The sequence below is a fragment of the Suricata suricatta genome, chromosome 16 (genome assembly GCF_006229205.1).
Source record: "Suricata suricatta isolate VVHF042 chromosome 16, meerkat_22Aug2017_6uvM2_HiC, whole genome shotgun sequence".
Taxonomy (NCBI): domain Eukaryota; kingdom Metazoa; phylum Chordata; class Mammalia; order Carnivora; family Herpestidae; genus Suricata; species Suricata suricatta.
Genome location: NC_043715.1, coordinates 13,565,248 through 13,580,352, shown reverse-complemented (window position 1 = coordinate 13,580,352; position 15,105 = coordinate 13,565,248). Strand labels below are relative to the sequence as shown.

General features: G+C 41.0%; 1 protein-coding gene across 1 annotated transcript in view; it reads left to right on the top strand.

The window, feature by feature from the left end:
- Nucleotides 1-15,105, top strand: part of PKD1L3 (polycystin 1 like 3, transient receptor potential channel interacting) — a 55,911-nt gene that overhangs the window by 36,265 nt on the left and 4,541 nt on the right. The window contains 7 exon segments of the mRNA XM_029924227.1: nt 6,468-6,610; nt 7,576-7,795; nt 10,047-10,072; nt 12,501-12,534; nt 12,536-12,626; nt 13,438-13,630; nt 14,919-15,103. Of these exon segments, the coding sequence (XP_029780087.1) occupies nt 6,468-6,610; nt 7,576-7,795; nt 10,047-10,072; nt 12,501-12,534; nt 12,536-12,626; nt 13,438-13,630; nt 14,919-15,103 (892 nt within the window).

Genomic DNA, 15,105 nt, shown 5'->3' with positions numbered 1-15,105 from the left:
ATTAGCACCCACTCACCTTGCTGAGTTATTTTTTTCTTTATTTTAATTCCAGTTAGATAACATACAGTGTTATATTAGTTTCAGGTATATGATACAGTGATTCCACAGTTCCATACATTATTTGGTGGCTGTGAGTTATATTCTTGTAAGTATTAGTTTCTCAGTTGATTCTTTTTCCCCAGCTTTACTGAGGTATAAATGACAAATTTATATGGGTTCAAGGTACAATGTGATGTTTTGATATATGAATACATTGTGAAATATTTACCACAGTCAAGCTAATTAACATATTCATCATGTCACAAAGTAACATGTTTTGGGGTTTTTTTTAAGATTTTTTATATAGTTTATTTATTTTGAGACAGAGCACAAGTGGGGGAGGGGCAGAGAGAAGGAGAGGTACAGAATCTGAAGCAGGCTACAGGCTCCGAGCTGTCAGCACAGAACCTGATGTAGGGCTTGAACCCACAAACTGCGAGATCATGACCTGAGCTGAAGTCGATGCTCAACCGACTGAGCCACCCAGGCACCCCGGGTTTTTTAGAGTTTTTTAAAAGTTTGTTTGTTTGCTTGCTTCTTTTGAGAGAAACAGAGACAGCGAGCGTGAGTGGGGGAGGGACAGAGATGGAGGGAGGGAGAGAATCCCAAGCAGGCTCTGCACTCTCAGTGGGAGCCTGCCAGAGGCCTGAAGTCAGGAATCTGTGAGATCAAGATCTGACCTGAAACCAAGAGTTTGATGTTTAACCAACTGAGCCACCCAAGTGGCCCTAAGATTTTATTTTTAAGTAATCTCTACATCCAACATGGAGCTCAAACCCACAACACCAAGACCAAGAGTCACATGCTTCAACTGAGCCACCTATTTTGGTTTTGGTATGCTAAGAACACATAAGATGTATTCTCTTAGCAACTTTCACGTGTACAATATGGTACTATTAACCATAATGATTATGCAGTACATTAGGTCTCCAAAGTTCATTTTAAAACTGGAAGTTTGTACACTTTGGCCAACATCTCCATATTTTCCCCACCCTCTCCCCAGAACCTACTAACCTTCATTTTACTCTCTGGTCTATGAGTGTGATTTTTTTAGATTCCACATGTAAGTGAAATCATACAGTATTTATCTTTTTCTGTGTGGCTTATTTTGCCTAGCATAATGTCTTCCAGGTTCATCCATGTGGTAGCAAATAGTAAGATTTTCTGTGTATGTATGTATGTGTGTGTGTGTGTGATATTTTCTTTATACAGTAACCCACTGACACACACCTAGGTTGTTTCCATACCTTGGCTGTTACGAACAATGCTGCAATGAACACGGGAGTGCAGATACCTCTCCAGGCTATTAATTTAATTTCCTTTCAACATATACCCAGTAGTGGAGTTGCTGGATCATATGGCAGTTCTGTTTTTAGTTTTTTAGGAACCCCGTGCTGTTTTCCTAGCGATGGTACCGATTCCCAGTCCCAGCAGCTGGGTGCAGGATCCCTTCTTCACACCTTCCTCAACACTCATTATCTCATCTTCTAGATGAAAGCCCATCATGAGGTCCCTCAGTGGCTCAGTTGGTTAAGCATCCGACAGTTGACCCCAGCACAGGTCTTGATCTCGGGGTCATGAGTTGAAGCCCTGCATTGGGCTCCACACTGGGTGTGGAGCCTACTTTAAAAAAAAAAAAATCCCTCCTAACAGGTGTGAGGTGATATCTCATTGTGGTTTTGATTAGTGACTTTTGTGTATACTATTAGCCACTTTTCTTCTTTATAGAAATGTATATTCAAATCCTTTACCCATTTATTATTATTTTTTAATGTTTATTTTTGCAAGAAAGAGAGCACAAGCAGATAGGGGTAGAGGATCTGAAGCAGACTCCACGCTGACAGCAAAGGGACCCATGGAGGACTTGATCTCACAAATTGCAAGCTCATGACCTGAGACAAAATCAGATGTTTAACTGGAAGCTTAACTGACTGAGCCCCCCAGGTGCCCCTGCCCAGGTTTTAATCAGTTATTTAAGTTTCTTTGTCTGGTATTCAGTGTATGAGTTCCTCGTGTGTTTTGGTTTTGACCCCTTACCAGATACATAGTTTGCAAATATTTCCTCCCACTTCACAGCATGCCTTTTGGTGGCTTCCTTCACTGTGCAGAAACTTCTCAGTTTGTTGTTGTCCCACTTGGTTTGGTTTGGTTTGGTTTGCTTTGATGTCCTATGCAAAGAATTGCCAAGATCTGTGTTAAAGAGCTTTGCCCCTGTTTTCTTCTAGGAGTTTACAGTTTCAGGTCTTATAGTTAAGCTGGTAATTCTTTTGGAATGGATTGTTGTATGTGGCAAGAAAAGGATCCAGTTTCATTCTTTTTTTTAATGTTTTTAATTTATTTTTGAGAGACATAGAGAAACAGTGCAAGCAGAGTAGGGGTAGAGAGAGAGGGAGACACAGAATCTGAAGCAGACTCCAGGCTCTGAGCTGTCAGCATAGAGCCCGACGCGGGGCTCGAACACATGAACCGTGAGATCATGACCTGAGCCGAAGCTGGACGCTTAACCAGGTGAGCCACCCAGGCGCCCCTGATGTTAATTCTTTAAATGTTTGGTAGAATTTATCCATGATGCTATCTGGTGGTCCTAGGCTTCTCTTTGTTGGGCAGTTCTCTATTTATGCTTCAGTCTCTTTTTTTTTAATTTTTATTTTTTGTCTTTATTTTATTTTGAGAGACAGAGAGTGAGCAGGGGAGGGGCAGAGGGAAAGGGAGACACAGAATCCGAAGCAGGCTCCAGGCTCTGAGCTGTCAGCACAGAGCCCGAGGCGGGGCTCAAACCCATGTACTGTGAGATCATGACCTGAGCCAAAGTCTGGTGCTTAACCAACTGAGCCACCCAGGTGCCCCTATGCTTCAATCTCTTTACTTGTTATTAGTCTGTTCAGATTTTCTGTTTCATCATTATTTAGTCTGATAAGTTGTGTGTTTCTAGGGATTTACCCATTTCTTCCAAGTTGTCCAGTTTGTTGGCATACATTTGTGGTGTCTCTTATAATCCTGTTTTCCTGTGATTATCAATGTTAATGTCTGCTCTTTCATTAATCATTTTATTTATTTGAATCTTTTTTTTTTTTTGCTTAGTCTAAAGGCTTGTCAGTTTTATCTTTCAAACAAACATTGTTTTTTCTTTTCTTCTAGTCTTTATTTCATTTCTTCATTGTTTCCTTTCCTCTGCTACCTTTAGGCTTAGTTTGTTCTTTTGCAAGTTCCTTGAAGAGTAAAGTTAGCTTGTTTGTTTGAGATCTTTCTTTTTTCACAAAGTAGGTGTTTATTGCTATAAACTTTCCACTTTGGAACTGCTTTTGCTGCATCCTGTAAGTTTGGCATGACATTTGTACTTCCCTTTTTGTCTGTCTCAAGGTACTTTTTAATTTCCCTTTGATTTCTAATTTAACTCATTTGTTGTTCTGAGCTGTATTGTTTACTTTCTGTGTGTTTGTGAATTTTCCAATTTGCCTCCTGTTAACTGATTTCTAGTTTTGTACCATTATGGTCAGAAAACATACTTGATGTTTTTACTTCCAATCTTTAAATCTGTTAAGAGTTGCTTTGTGGCCCAATATAGGATGTATAGTGGAGAATGTTCCATGTGCACTTGAGAACATGTATTCTGGTTGAATGGAGTGTTTTGTATATATCTGTTTGGTCCTTTTGGTCCATAGTGGTTACTAGTCTGCTGTTGCCTTAATGATCTTCTGTCTAGATGATCTACCCAGCTGTTGGCTCCATAGCTCAGGGGTTAGAGCACTGGTCTTGTAGATGATCTACCCATTGTTGAAAGTGGGTTATTGAAGTCCCCTACCATTATTGTATTGCTGTTTATTTCTTCCTTCAGTTAACATTTGCTTTAAATATTTAGGTGTTCTATGTTGGGTGCATATATATTAAAATTCTTTTGTTCACTTTATGAAGTGAGCCCCTTATCATTTTATCACAAGTGACCTTCATTGTCTGTTGTGCCTGAGTTTAACTGAAATTCTAGTTTATCTGTCATAAGTTAGAGCTACTTCTGTTCTCTTTTGGTTACCATTTACATTGAATATCTTTTTTTCTGTGTCTTCATTTCCTTTTTTTATTTTATAAGTTTTGTTTTTAATGTTTTATTTATTTTTGAGAGAGAGAGAGAGAGAGAAACAGTGTGAGCAGAGGAGGGTCAAAGAGGGAGACAGAATCTGAAGACAGGCTTCAGGCTCTGAGCTAGCTGTCAGCACAGAGCCTGATGCAGGGCTTGAACTTACAAACCGTGATATCATGACCTGAGCCGAAGCCAGACGCTCAACTGAGCCACCCAGGCACCCCTGTACCTTCATTTTCAACCTGTGTGTGTACCTAAAACTAAAGTAGGTCTCTTATTGGCAGTATATTATTGGATTTTGTATTTTTACCAGTCATTGTCTTTTGATTAAAGAATTTGATCTCAATATTTAAAGTAATTATTAAGAAATTACTGCTGCCATTTTATTGTTTTCTGATTATTTTGCAGTTGCAGTTCTTTTCTTCCTTTTTTCCTCTCTCGCTATCTTCCTTTCTTACTTACTTTTTGTAGTGGTATGCTTTAATTCCCCTCTCTTCACATACAAATACTGTGTCCTCTGGGGTGCCTGGCAGGCTCAGTCAGTGGTACATGCTACTCTTATCTCAGGGTTGTGAACTCAAGCCCCACTGGGCATAGAGATTACTTAAAAAAAAAAATTAAAAAAAAATAAAGAAGATTGTGCTGCCTGTACATTAAAAAAAAAAAAAAAAACTACACTTTTTCTTCTCCTTCCCCTGTACTTTATGCAGTAGATGTCACTCTTTACATTGTCTTCCATTCACAAATTATTGCAGTGGTTGTTATTTTTAATGCTGTTGTCTTCTAACTTTTATACTAGGGATAAAAGTGATTTATACACCATTATAGTATTATCATATTCTGAATTAGACTACGTATTTACTTTTACCAGAGAGTTGTATACTTTCATTTTGTTACATAGCATCCTTTCCTTTCAACTTGAAGAATTGACTTTGCCATGTCTTGCAAGACTGATCTGGTGGTAATGAGTTACCCTAATCTTGAGAGTCTGGAAATGGTTTTATCACTCCTTGACTTCCAAAAGACAGTTTTGTTGCATTTAGTGGTTTTGGTTGGCAGGTGTTTTTTTTTTTTTTTTTTTCCTTTCAGCACTTTGAATATATCAATCTGTTCCCTCTGGCCTGCAAGGTTTCTGCTAAGAAATCTGATAGCCTGTGGGGGTTTCTTTGTGTAGTAAAGTTATTTTTTCTCTTGCTGTTTTGAGAGTTCTCAAGCTTTGACTTTTGATTATAATGTGTCTCAGAATAACCTTGGGGTTGATCTGACTTGGGGTCCTTTGAGCTTCTGGTACCTACATGTTTATATATCTTTACCCAAATTTGGGAAGTTTTCATCTATTAAGTTTTCTTCCTCTTTCTCTCTGCTCTTTCTGGGGTTCCCATTATATGTGTATTTGTTCTTTTGACAATGTCCAGAATTCGCATAGGCTTTCTTCACTCTTTGTCATTCATTTTTCTTTTCGTTCCTTGAACTGGCTAATTTCAAATGACCTATCGCCTATCTTCAAATTTACTGATTCATTTTTCTGTATGATCAAGTCTGCTGTTGAAGTTTTGTATTGAATTTTTCATTTCTATTACTGTATTATTCAGCTCCAGAATTTCTGTTTAGTTTTTTTTTTTGTGGTTTCTATTTCTTTATTAAAATTACCATTTTTAGGTTACCTCGGTGACTTAGTTGGTTAAGCATCCAACTCTTGATTTCCTCCACTCAGGTCATGATTTCATGGTTCATTAGTTTGAGCCCTGTGTCAGGCTCCGTGCTGAGAGTGCAGAGCCTGCTTGGGATTCTCTTTCTCCCTCTCTCTGCCCCTCCCCTGCTTACATGCACATGAGCTCTTTCTTTCTCAAAATAAACATACTTAAAATTACCATTTTGTTAATATACTGTTGTCCTAATTTCATTTATTTTCTCATGTATTCCACTGAGTTTCTTTGAGATGATTATTTTGAATTCTTTGTGGGCAGTTCACAGATCTCCATTTCTTTGGGGTCATTCTTGGTGATCCATGTAGCTTTGCATTGGTATTTATGCATTTTAAGGAGCAAACACATTTTCCAGTCTTTAGAGACTGTTTTTGGCAAGTAAAGACCTTTGTCTGTCATTTCCCCAGGCTGATGAGATTACCTCCAGAATCTAAGTTGAGCTGGGATGTTACATCTGCAATGGGGTCCACATGTGTGGGCCTGTTACCAGGGGATTAGGTGGGTGTGGATTCTGTCTGGTCTCTGGGTGGACAGGACTGACTCCAGAACTTCGTTCAGTAGGGCTAGCACTGGGGCAAGGGTCTGCTTCAGAGTTGGCATAAAGCAAGCCTATTCCCAGGTGCAAAAACAAGTGTGGCTCCCACCAGATTCCTGGAAGAGCTCCTGCTGGGTCCCTGGGCAGGAGGGATGGACCCTGGACTGTGGCTGAGAAGCACTGGAACTGCGTCTCCGAGCTCTTCAGGATCCATAGCCAGGACCAGCGTTTACAGACCTGGTTCTGGAGGGATGGGTGAGTGCGTCCCCTACCCAGTCCCTCAGTGGGCAGGGCTGCTCTTTGACCGTGGCTGGGATGGCCTGGAGCCAAGTGAGAAGGAAGTTTCAGGGACTCAGACAAGGTTGGTAGGCTTGTCTCCAGGAGCTCTAACAGGTGTGTCCCCAGCAGGTCTCTGGACTGGCAGGACTGCTCGCGTACTGCAGCCAAAATGGGCTGGAGTCTAGTTGAGGGCCATTTCAATGAATTTGGTGACTTTGACTTTGAACTGTGGCTGAGCAGGACTGGCACTGGGTCACAGGCTGTGTCATGGTCCACAGTCAGGGCTGAGGTCTGCAGGCCGATTATCCCAGACACAGGCAGGAGTGGCTCCTGAGTCTCTTGGTGTATGGTGCTGGTAGTCGGACCAAGACTGAAAGGTGCTGTAGCCAAGTGCATGTGGGACAGAGCCACTTCTGGGGATGTCGTCGGGGCAATTTGCGAGTCAGCCACCTGGGCATGGACCTGCCTTCTCAGAATGGCCTTTTCAGTCTTGTACTCCACTGGGGTTTCACAATTCCTTACCTTTGGATCCCAAGGCTCCCACAAACACTTTTTTTCTGTGAATGGCTTCCAAATTATTGTTGCTAAGAGGAGACACAAGCAGAGGGCCTCCTGTTTCACCATCTGACTGATGGCTCTCAGTTGATTCTCACGGTTTATCTAGATCATCTATGTACCCTTTACAAATCGTGGTCATTTCACTTCCTTATTTTTAGAACTCTTCATCTTCTTGTCTGGTTGCATTAGAAATTCCAAATTCTGTTTTTTTTAAATAGTAGCAAAAAGGTGCATTTTTTGTTTCTGACTTAATGAAGTATTTTTTAAAATGGTTTCCTGTACTGTTTCATTATGATTTATTGCTGATGTGAGCTCCTTTCTTTTGGGCAATGTTCTGCTTCGTCAGATTCATGTTCCTGGTGCCATACTTCTTCCAACTGCAGTGTCTCCCCATGAACAAGTGAAGCCATCTCAGCAAGATCAGGATACAGAGAGTAATGAAGTAAAGTGGGGCTCCCATGATATGAACATCACAAAGTCAGACAACGTTTGGCATTTTCAGGATCAAGAGATAGCGGGTGGCTACCCTGTCCACGGGGAGTTTGCCACTTACTCAGGAGGGCAGGCTGTGGAGACTGGAAGAAGCTCCAGTGCTGCAGTCAGGTGAGCAAGCCTGAGCCTGGAGAGAGAGCCAGTCCCTTCTTCGGGCAATTCCGAATTTGAGTAGTCTCTACAGCCCCCATAATGCTACTCTGTTGTCTCTAACACTTGTAGATACTTTTTAGACTTTAAGGAAATCTCTTTTAGTTTAATAAAAATCCCTTGTTCAACCTAAAACTGTAGGCATGGTTTTGGTTTGGCAATTTGCCAAAACTTTTTTTCTCATCTGAAAAAACACCTACTAATTTCAATTCAGCTGTCTGTAGGCAAACCATAATCTTCAAATGTAAGAGGCAACATTGCCCTTTATGAACCATAATCAATCCAAGATTCAAAGTTAAATTGCCAGAAATTTGTAGAATGGTTTTATAGGTGTGTGATTAGAATCTTTGCCATTGTACATAAAAAGCTTAAATTATCTCTTCATTTAAATTTACAGCAAGAATTTACTCAAAATAGAATGATGCCGGAGCATCTGGGCGGTTCAGTCAGTCGAGCATCCAATCTTGATTTCAGCTCAGGTCATGCATCCAGAGTCATGGGTCAAGCCCTGGGTCAGGTGCCACCGTCTGACCCTAAGATGCTCTCTCTCAACCAAATAATGACATTTCCACCCCTCTCAAACTTGAATAGCTGTTAATAAAGGGTAGCATTTAACATTTAGAAGTAGTAGAGTAATAGGTAGTTGACATAAAATTCTACCTAGATGTTAAATGCCAAATATGTTTTCTTGAACATTTAACCTTGGTGTGAATGCCATTATGAAAACCTTCATCTTTGTAGCTTTCTAAGTTTATATTAGTGACAACTAACACTAGTGAAAGGTTGAACATTAGTAATATTTTATAGGTAAACTAGATTTGGAAATGTAGCTTTTTGCATACTACTGGTAGGAAGGTGGTATCGGAGATGCCAGGCCATTTTTCTTCTTTGCAAGGTTGAATGGAGAAAGTAGCTGGTCGTGTGCGTCTTCTCTTCCCAGAGTTCTGCCACATCTTGAACAGAGCCACTGGCTTGACGGTTGTACCAAAAGCTCTTTGTGGAATTTGTGGTCTTCATTGCCAATGTGAACCTGTTCTGTGCAGTGACCCTGATTTTGGAGTTCAACAACATGGGTATGAAGGTCTCCTCCCCTCTCTCTCTGACCTACACATCACAGGAGAAGGCTGTTCTTTATATCATTAAGAGACAGTATTTTAAACAAGGTTATTAAAAGTCAAATAGTTCAAGGCAAACAAAACCCCTAACAGTCCTCTCTTCCTCTCCTTCCCCAAGAGATAGCTCCTTCCAGCTTTTTAAACTGGTTCTTTGAAATTTAAAAATTAATATAAGCTTTTTCATGAATTTTTAGTTTTATGTATATCTACTTCTTTCTTCCTATAATGATGAACATTTAACTTTCTTATATCCAATACATATCCCTAACACACACACACCTTTTCTCTTTCCTTATCCCAGTATAGTAATAATGAAAATATTAAACTGTAAATTGTGATATGATTTTTCAAAGATGAGTCACGTAAAGTATTAGAGTTAAATTTCTTCTACTTTTTCCTTAGAGTTTATAATTATCTCCTTTTTGACATTTGGTTTTGAATGGATCTATGTTTCAGTCATCTCCAAAAGTAAAAATCTCATTCTGTTCAAAAAGTGTCTAGCCTGTCATTTTATCTTTTAAAAGGTGAAAGGACCTCTCTAGGGCCCTCTATCCTTTGGGTGCAGTACAGATGGGTTATTTTCTAGGCTTGATGCACAGCACTCACGCTGGAATCTCCCTCGGGATTACCTTGACCTCTCTCCTCTGCTGGCTTGTCTTTCTCCTGGACCCCATTTTTCTCTCTGGGTGCACTTTATCATTTTGCTGGAGCACAACCTCCAGGAAATTACTGCAAGGGTGCAAAAGAAGTTAATTTTTTGAAGCCTTTCATATCCCAAAATGTTACTCTGCCATAACATTTGATTGCTAATAATTCTGGAAACAGAATTTTGAAAAATACAGCTCCATTGCTTCCTAGCTTCTCAGGTTAAGATGTATGATGATGTCTGATGCCCCCAGCTCTCTTAAAAGTTTTTAGAATTTTCTCTTCATGGCGTGTTTTAATCTGGAAACTCTGAGAGATTTTCTTACAGATTTCTATTTACTTCTTCTCTATTTTTCTCTGTTCTGTTTTTCTGGTATTCCTGGCATTTTGAAATTGGAATGACCAGGCTGATCGTTTGATTTTGTTTTTGCTTTTCCACCTTTTTCTTCTAGTTTCTGGGAGGTAAATGCAGTAGAAGGTTTGGAAATGGTTTGGTAGTTGAAATATTCATCTTTATAGTATTTTAATTTTCAAGAATTGTGTTTGCCATTATATATATTGTTTCATAGTATTCTGTTCTTTTACGGATGCAGTATCCTTTCAGTTCTGAGGATGTTACAGGAATTTTTTTCCTCCCCTGCTCCTTCACTTTCTCTGATAGCTCCGAACTTTATTTAGTTAGTGATTTTATTAAAGCACAGAGACAGGACCCTTGGGCAGAAAGAGCTGCCAACCTTTTGGTTTTTGACTGGTTGTTTTGATCTCGTCTCAGTGTTGGAGGTTCAAATATGTGGCCCATTTTCATATTGAAGAGGCAGGCAGTAAAAAGCAAATGAATGCTATTTAGAAGCTCTTTGTGCACAGAAAGAGCTTGTCAACTGTTATCTAGGTCTGTGGGACAGTTTGCACATAAAGAGATGTTCCAAACTCCTGCCTTAAGAATATAGCCTTGTTGGACCTCTCAGAGCCTATGGAGAAAAGGCCTAGGAAGCATCTCACCATGCAGTATAAAAACTTTCTCTTCTTGGGGCGCCTGGGTGGCTCAGTTGGTTAAGCATCTGGCTTCGGCTCAGGTCATGATCTCACAGTTCGTGGGTTCAGGCCCCCACGCCAGGCTCTGTGCTGACAGCTCAGAGCTTGGAGCCTGCTTCTGATTCTGTGTATCCTTCTCTCTCTGACTCTCCCCTGCTTGTGCTGTCTCTGTCTCTCAAAAATAAAAGAAAGATTAAAAAAACCTTTCTCTTCTTTCCCAGTAGACCATACCTGGTGCCCCTGACTTCAGATTCTCACTAGTTCAACATTAGTAGGTAATAAATCTTTAGTTTTAGGGTGGTGGAAGGCAGGATGGGTAGCAAATACTTCATTGTGATTGACAAGGGAGGAAATCTGGGATCTAATTATTATATGTTCAGATCTGGAAATTCTTCTGTTCTCAATTCTACATGATGTGACCTTCAGAAGTACCTGATGCCTGTAATTTCCTTTTCTAGGCTTGCTTTTGGGTTTTCTACACAGCTGACTTAGGCTTCAACTTTATTGAATCTGTTGTCAGTATGCTCCTCTTGTCCAGCATCCAGCATTTTGTTGCTCTCTACCCTCCTTTCTCTTTGGGTTGTTCTTTATCCCTCCACTATTATTGTAATGACCTTTTTCTTTAAGAGATTATAGGGAAACTCGTATATTTAAATTTTTTTTAATGTTCTTTATTTTAGAGAAAGAGAGACCGTGGGAATAGGGGAGGGTCAGAGAGAGAGGAAGATACAGAATCTGAAGCAGGGTCCAGGCTCTGAGCTAGCTGTCAGCATAGAGCCCAAGGTGGGGCTCGAACCCACGAACCATGAGATCATGACCTGAGCCAAAGCCGGACACTTGACTGACTGAGCCACCCAGGGGCCCCGGGAAACACATATATTTAATTCCCCTACCTTTAACAGGAAGTCTATCCTAATCAAATTTCCTTTTTTTTCCCTTTTCTTCTACAGAATTTTGCCCTCCCCCCCCCCCGCCCCCTGACCCATATCTTTCCATTTACCACCACATGTTACTTCTTATCAGGAATTGTATACTTAGACTTCTATATTTATTTCTAGATCAAACATGAAGGCTTCCTGTGGGTCTTCATAGGATTTTTCATTAGTAGTAACTACCAAATAATAGTAGTAATAATAAAAAGGGGTAAAGCACGGGAAAGTCCCAGTCTTAAGAGCTAACTCTGTGAAGTGGAATTACTTTTATTTTAAAATGTACTTTCTTCTGTAAGAGACACATCTTACTATATTGAGGCTTTATAGTAACAAGACCTGTTGTAATTTCATACCCGAATGTCTCACAGTCCTTCTAGGTAAAGTCTGAGGCTTTTTAGGCTTATCACAGGAACATCTGAGTATTCACAGGATACTATTAGTGTTCATGGGATATTAGTGCTTTATACTTAGTAAGTAAATTTGAAATGGCTCAAAGCACTTTCATCATTCTAATTTCTGAAAATATATTTGAAATAGCTTTAAATTCCATTCTCCCCACACTTTACACCATGGTCATCATTTCTCTTCCAAACGTCATATTGCAAGAGTACAACTAGTCAGTGCATTTCTGCACCTGTTCTGGCTTGGCAAGGGTGACATCCGTAACAGCCGTGAAGTCAGACACTGCCCTCGTGGCTGGGGCACCAATGTACCCCTTCCGTCTACTGACTAGCGTAGCCAGCGCGTTTCTCAGGTGGTAATACCTGCATAATCTCAGCTAAGATCTAATGACAGCTCTAGAGGAAATACCAAGTAAAGGGTAGAGATTCAGCAACATTTGAAGTAGATAATTCAGGAACAGTTGCGCTGATTTCAAAGACTTTAAAGGAAGAGGACACAAGCTTTAAAGACTTGATTCCAGGTATTCTTTGTTGTTCTCAGGAGCGTGCTTCAGCTCGCTGAGGCTGGACACTTTGTTCCCTTCAGGCATCCAAGAAGGACTTTGCCTGGTTTGTCATCTCACAAGTCCTCTATCATCTCCTACTCTGTTACTATGCCTTCGTACAAGTGAATGAAAGTGTTAGATGGAAGAGATTCTCAGAGTTTCCAGAAGTTATCAGGGGAGTTCCATAATGAGCTATTACTAGAAATAGGGCTATGACTTTGGTCCTTTCCAGAGTCTGAATTCAGTCAAAGGCTGACTGGGTTTCCAAGAAGTAGCTCTTCTACTTTTCAAGAATTAAGGGATTACTCTCTAGAAAGAATATTTTTTGTACACTTGCATTATCCCTATATAAGGTAATAATAAGAATTGAAAATATGAATGAACAGAGCCAAGTATTCAAAAGTACAGGTAATTGCACCAAAAGAGAATGTCTTAAGCCAATACCTGTCTTATTTCCAGGCTTGAAAACCAATTTGGAAACTTTTTTTTTCTTTCTTCTGTTAGCACGAGCAGGGGAGGGTCAGAGAGAGAGGTAGATACAGACTCCGAAGCAGGCTCCAGGCTCTGAGCTAGCTGTCAGCACAGAGCCGGACACGGGGCTCGAACCCACGAACTGTGAGACCATGACCTGAGCCGAAACCGGACGCTTAACCAACTGGGCCACCCAGGCACCCGTGAAAACTTTTTTTAATTTAAGCAACAAGAATTAAATAATGAAATGTATCCAATGAAAGTTATAGTGGAGAAGGCTAACTTTTCTATAAGCAGTGGCTCTGAGTCACTACAGAACAGACCAAGACCATAACCCAATGTGTTCAAGTTAGATTTGACAAGTGCCCAGCTTAGTGTTTTGCCAGTGTTAAAATACTTCATTAAGGAGAGACCTGGCTAATCTGTAAGGCAAGCAGTAGTGACTGTGGTGTCTCTGTTTAGGGTCGTCGGCTGAAAGAACTGAGGTGGCGGTTCTTCACTAGGAAAAGAAACATCCTCAACACAAGCATAATTCTCATTAGCTTTGTCATCCTGGGTCTTGACATGAAGCTTACTTCTCTGCATAAGGAAAACATGGCACAATACCACTGTGACCATAACAGGTAAGGAGACGGAGGAGGAAAGGCTATTCCTAGTCAACATCCTAAGTTTCCTGATTACACACAAGTATTCTTCAAACACCCCTTCCTGCCCCAGTGCTCTACCAGATTTCTGTGTACCAGAGTTGAACACAGGATGCCAACTAATGTCCGTGGACAAGAAAACATTTAAACTGCTCATCTTATTGAAAAGCCCCTCTGCCTTCCTAATACTCAGGCATGTGTTTGTCAAGGATAATACATTTACATTTCACACATCAAGGACCTGGAATTAGTCCTATTTTGCACCCTGACCAAACAGTAAAGCCTAAGGCATGACAGATGATCATGCTTTAAATAAAACTACAACACAATCCATTTTTTTAAATCAAAAAAAGCATTGCTTTATGGGTAGGAATGTGTATCCATTACTAAAGAGACATTCTGGTGCCCCTCTGGGCACCTTCTCTAGTGTTTCCCATGGGGAAGAGCATCTGTTTCCCAGACCAAGTATTGCCAAGTGGAACTTGACTTTTTCAGTGGCCCGTAGTCTGGACTGCTGATCTGTGTAATGAGGCAGTGGCCCAGCTCAGCCTTACCAAGGGTCCTTTACGCAGGGAGGGAGTCTGTGCGGTTTAAATGGTGCTGACAGTTGAGGTCCATCTTGCTGAATGGCACTGCTTAGATCTTAGACACTAGAACAGTTGTGATCAAGCACCAACCTGCTCTATCTATGGAGGTCTTTCCAAGTTGTATTACAAGATTGTGAATGCATTTCTCCCATCACCCTTACATCAGTTTATCAATCATCTACTTTCAACACTGTTAAGCCTATTGGATTAATTATGATACAGAAAACAGAGTAGCATAAAGGCACATCTCCTTAGGCTAACTCCCTCCTTTTGAGGAGAGACTTAACTCAAACCAGAGCAGTGGACGAGGCTGGCCTTAATTTGCAGGCCATTCAGGAACATTGCTCTGTTTGTTACTTTCAGTTCTTACTATTACCTTATATAGGGATAATGCAACAGTACAAAAAATATTTCTAGAGTAATCGCTTAATTCTTGAAAACTAGAAGAGCTGCTTCAAGGAAAGCCAGTCAGCTTTTAACGTGGCTGTATTTGGAGCAATCTAGAGGTTTTCCTTCAGGGCTTCTAAAGATCTCCCACCCAAATACAGGGCCTTTTGCCAGTGCTCTCACCTCGCAGTCCCAGAGGCCACGCTGGAAAAGAGTTCCAGCATCAAGCGTTTGGTCCAGCAGGACGTGCAGAGCTGCTGCGCGCCAGCTGAGAGGCGAACGGCACACACTCGGGCTGAGTGACGGTCGGCCCTCCTGGGCACAGGTCCACCCGCCGTCCTTCAGCTCAGGGGCTTCCCAGTTCTACTGGCTCCTACTGTTCAGCTGTGGAACCTGCTGCATCGGAACCCCAGGCTGCAGGTCATCGGCACAACATTCAGCAGCGCTTGGGACGAGGTAGTGGGTTTCTTGCTGGTCATCCCGATCCTGCTGACAAGCTATGCTATTGCTGT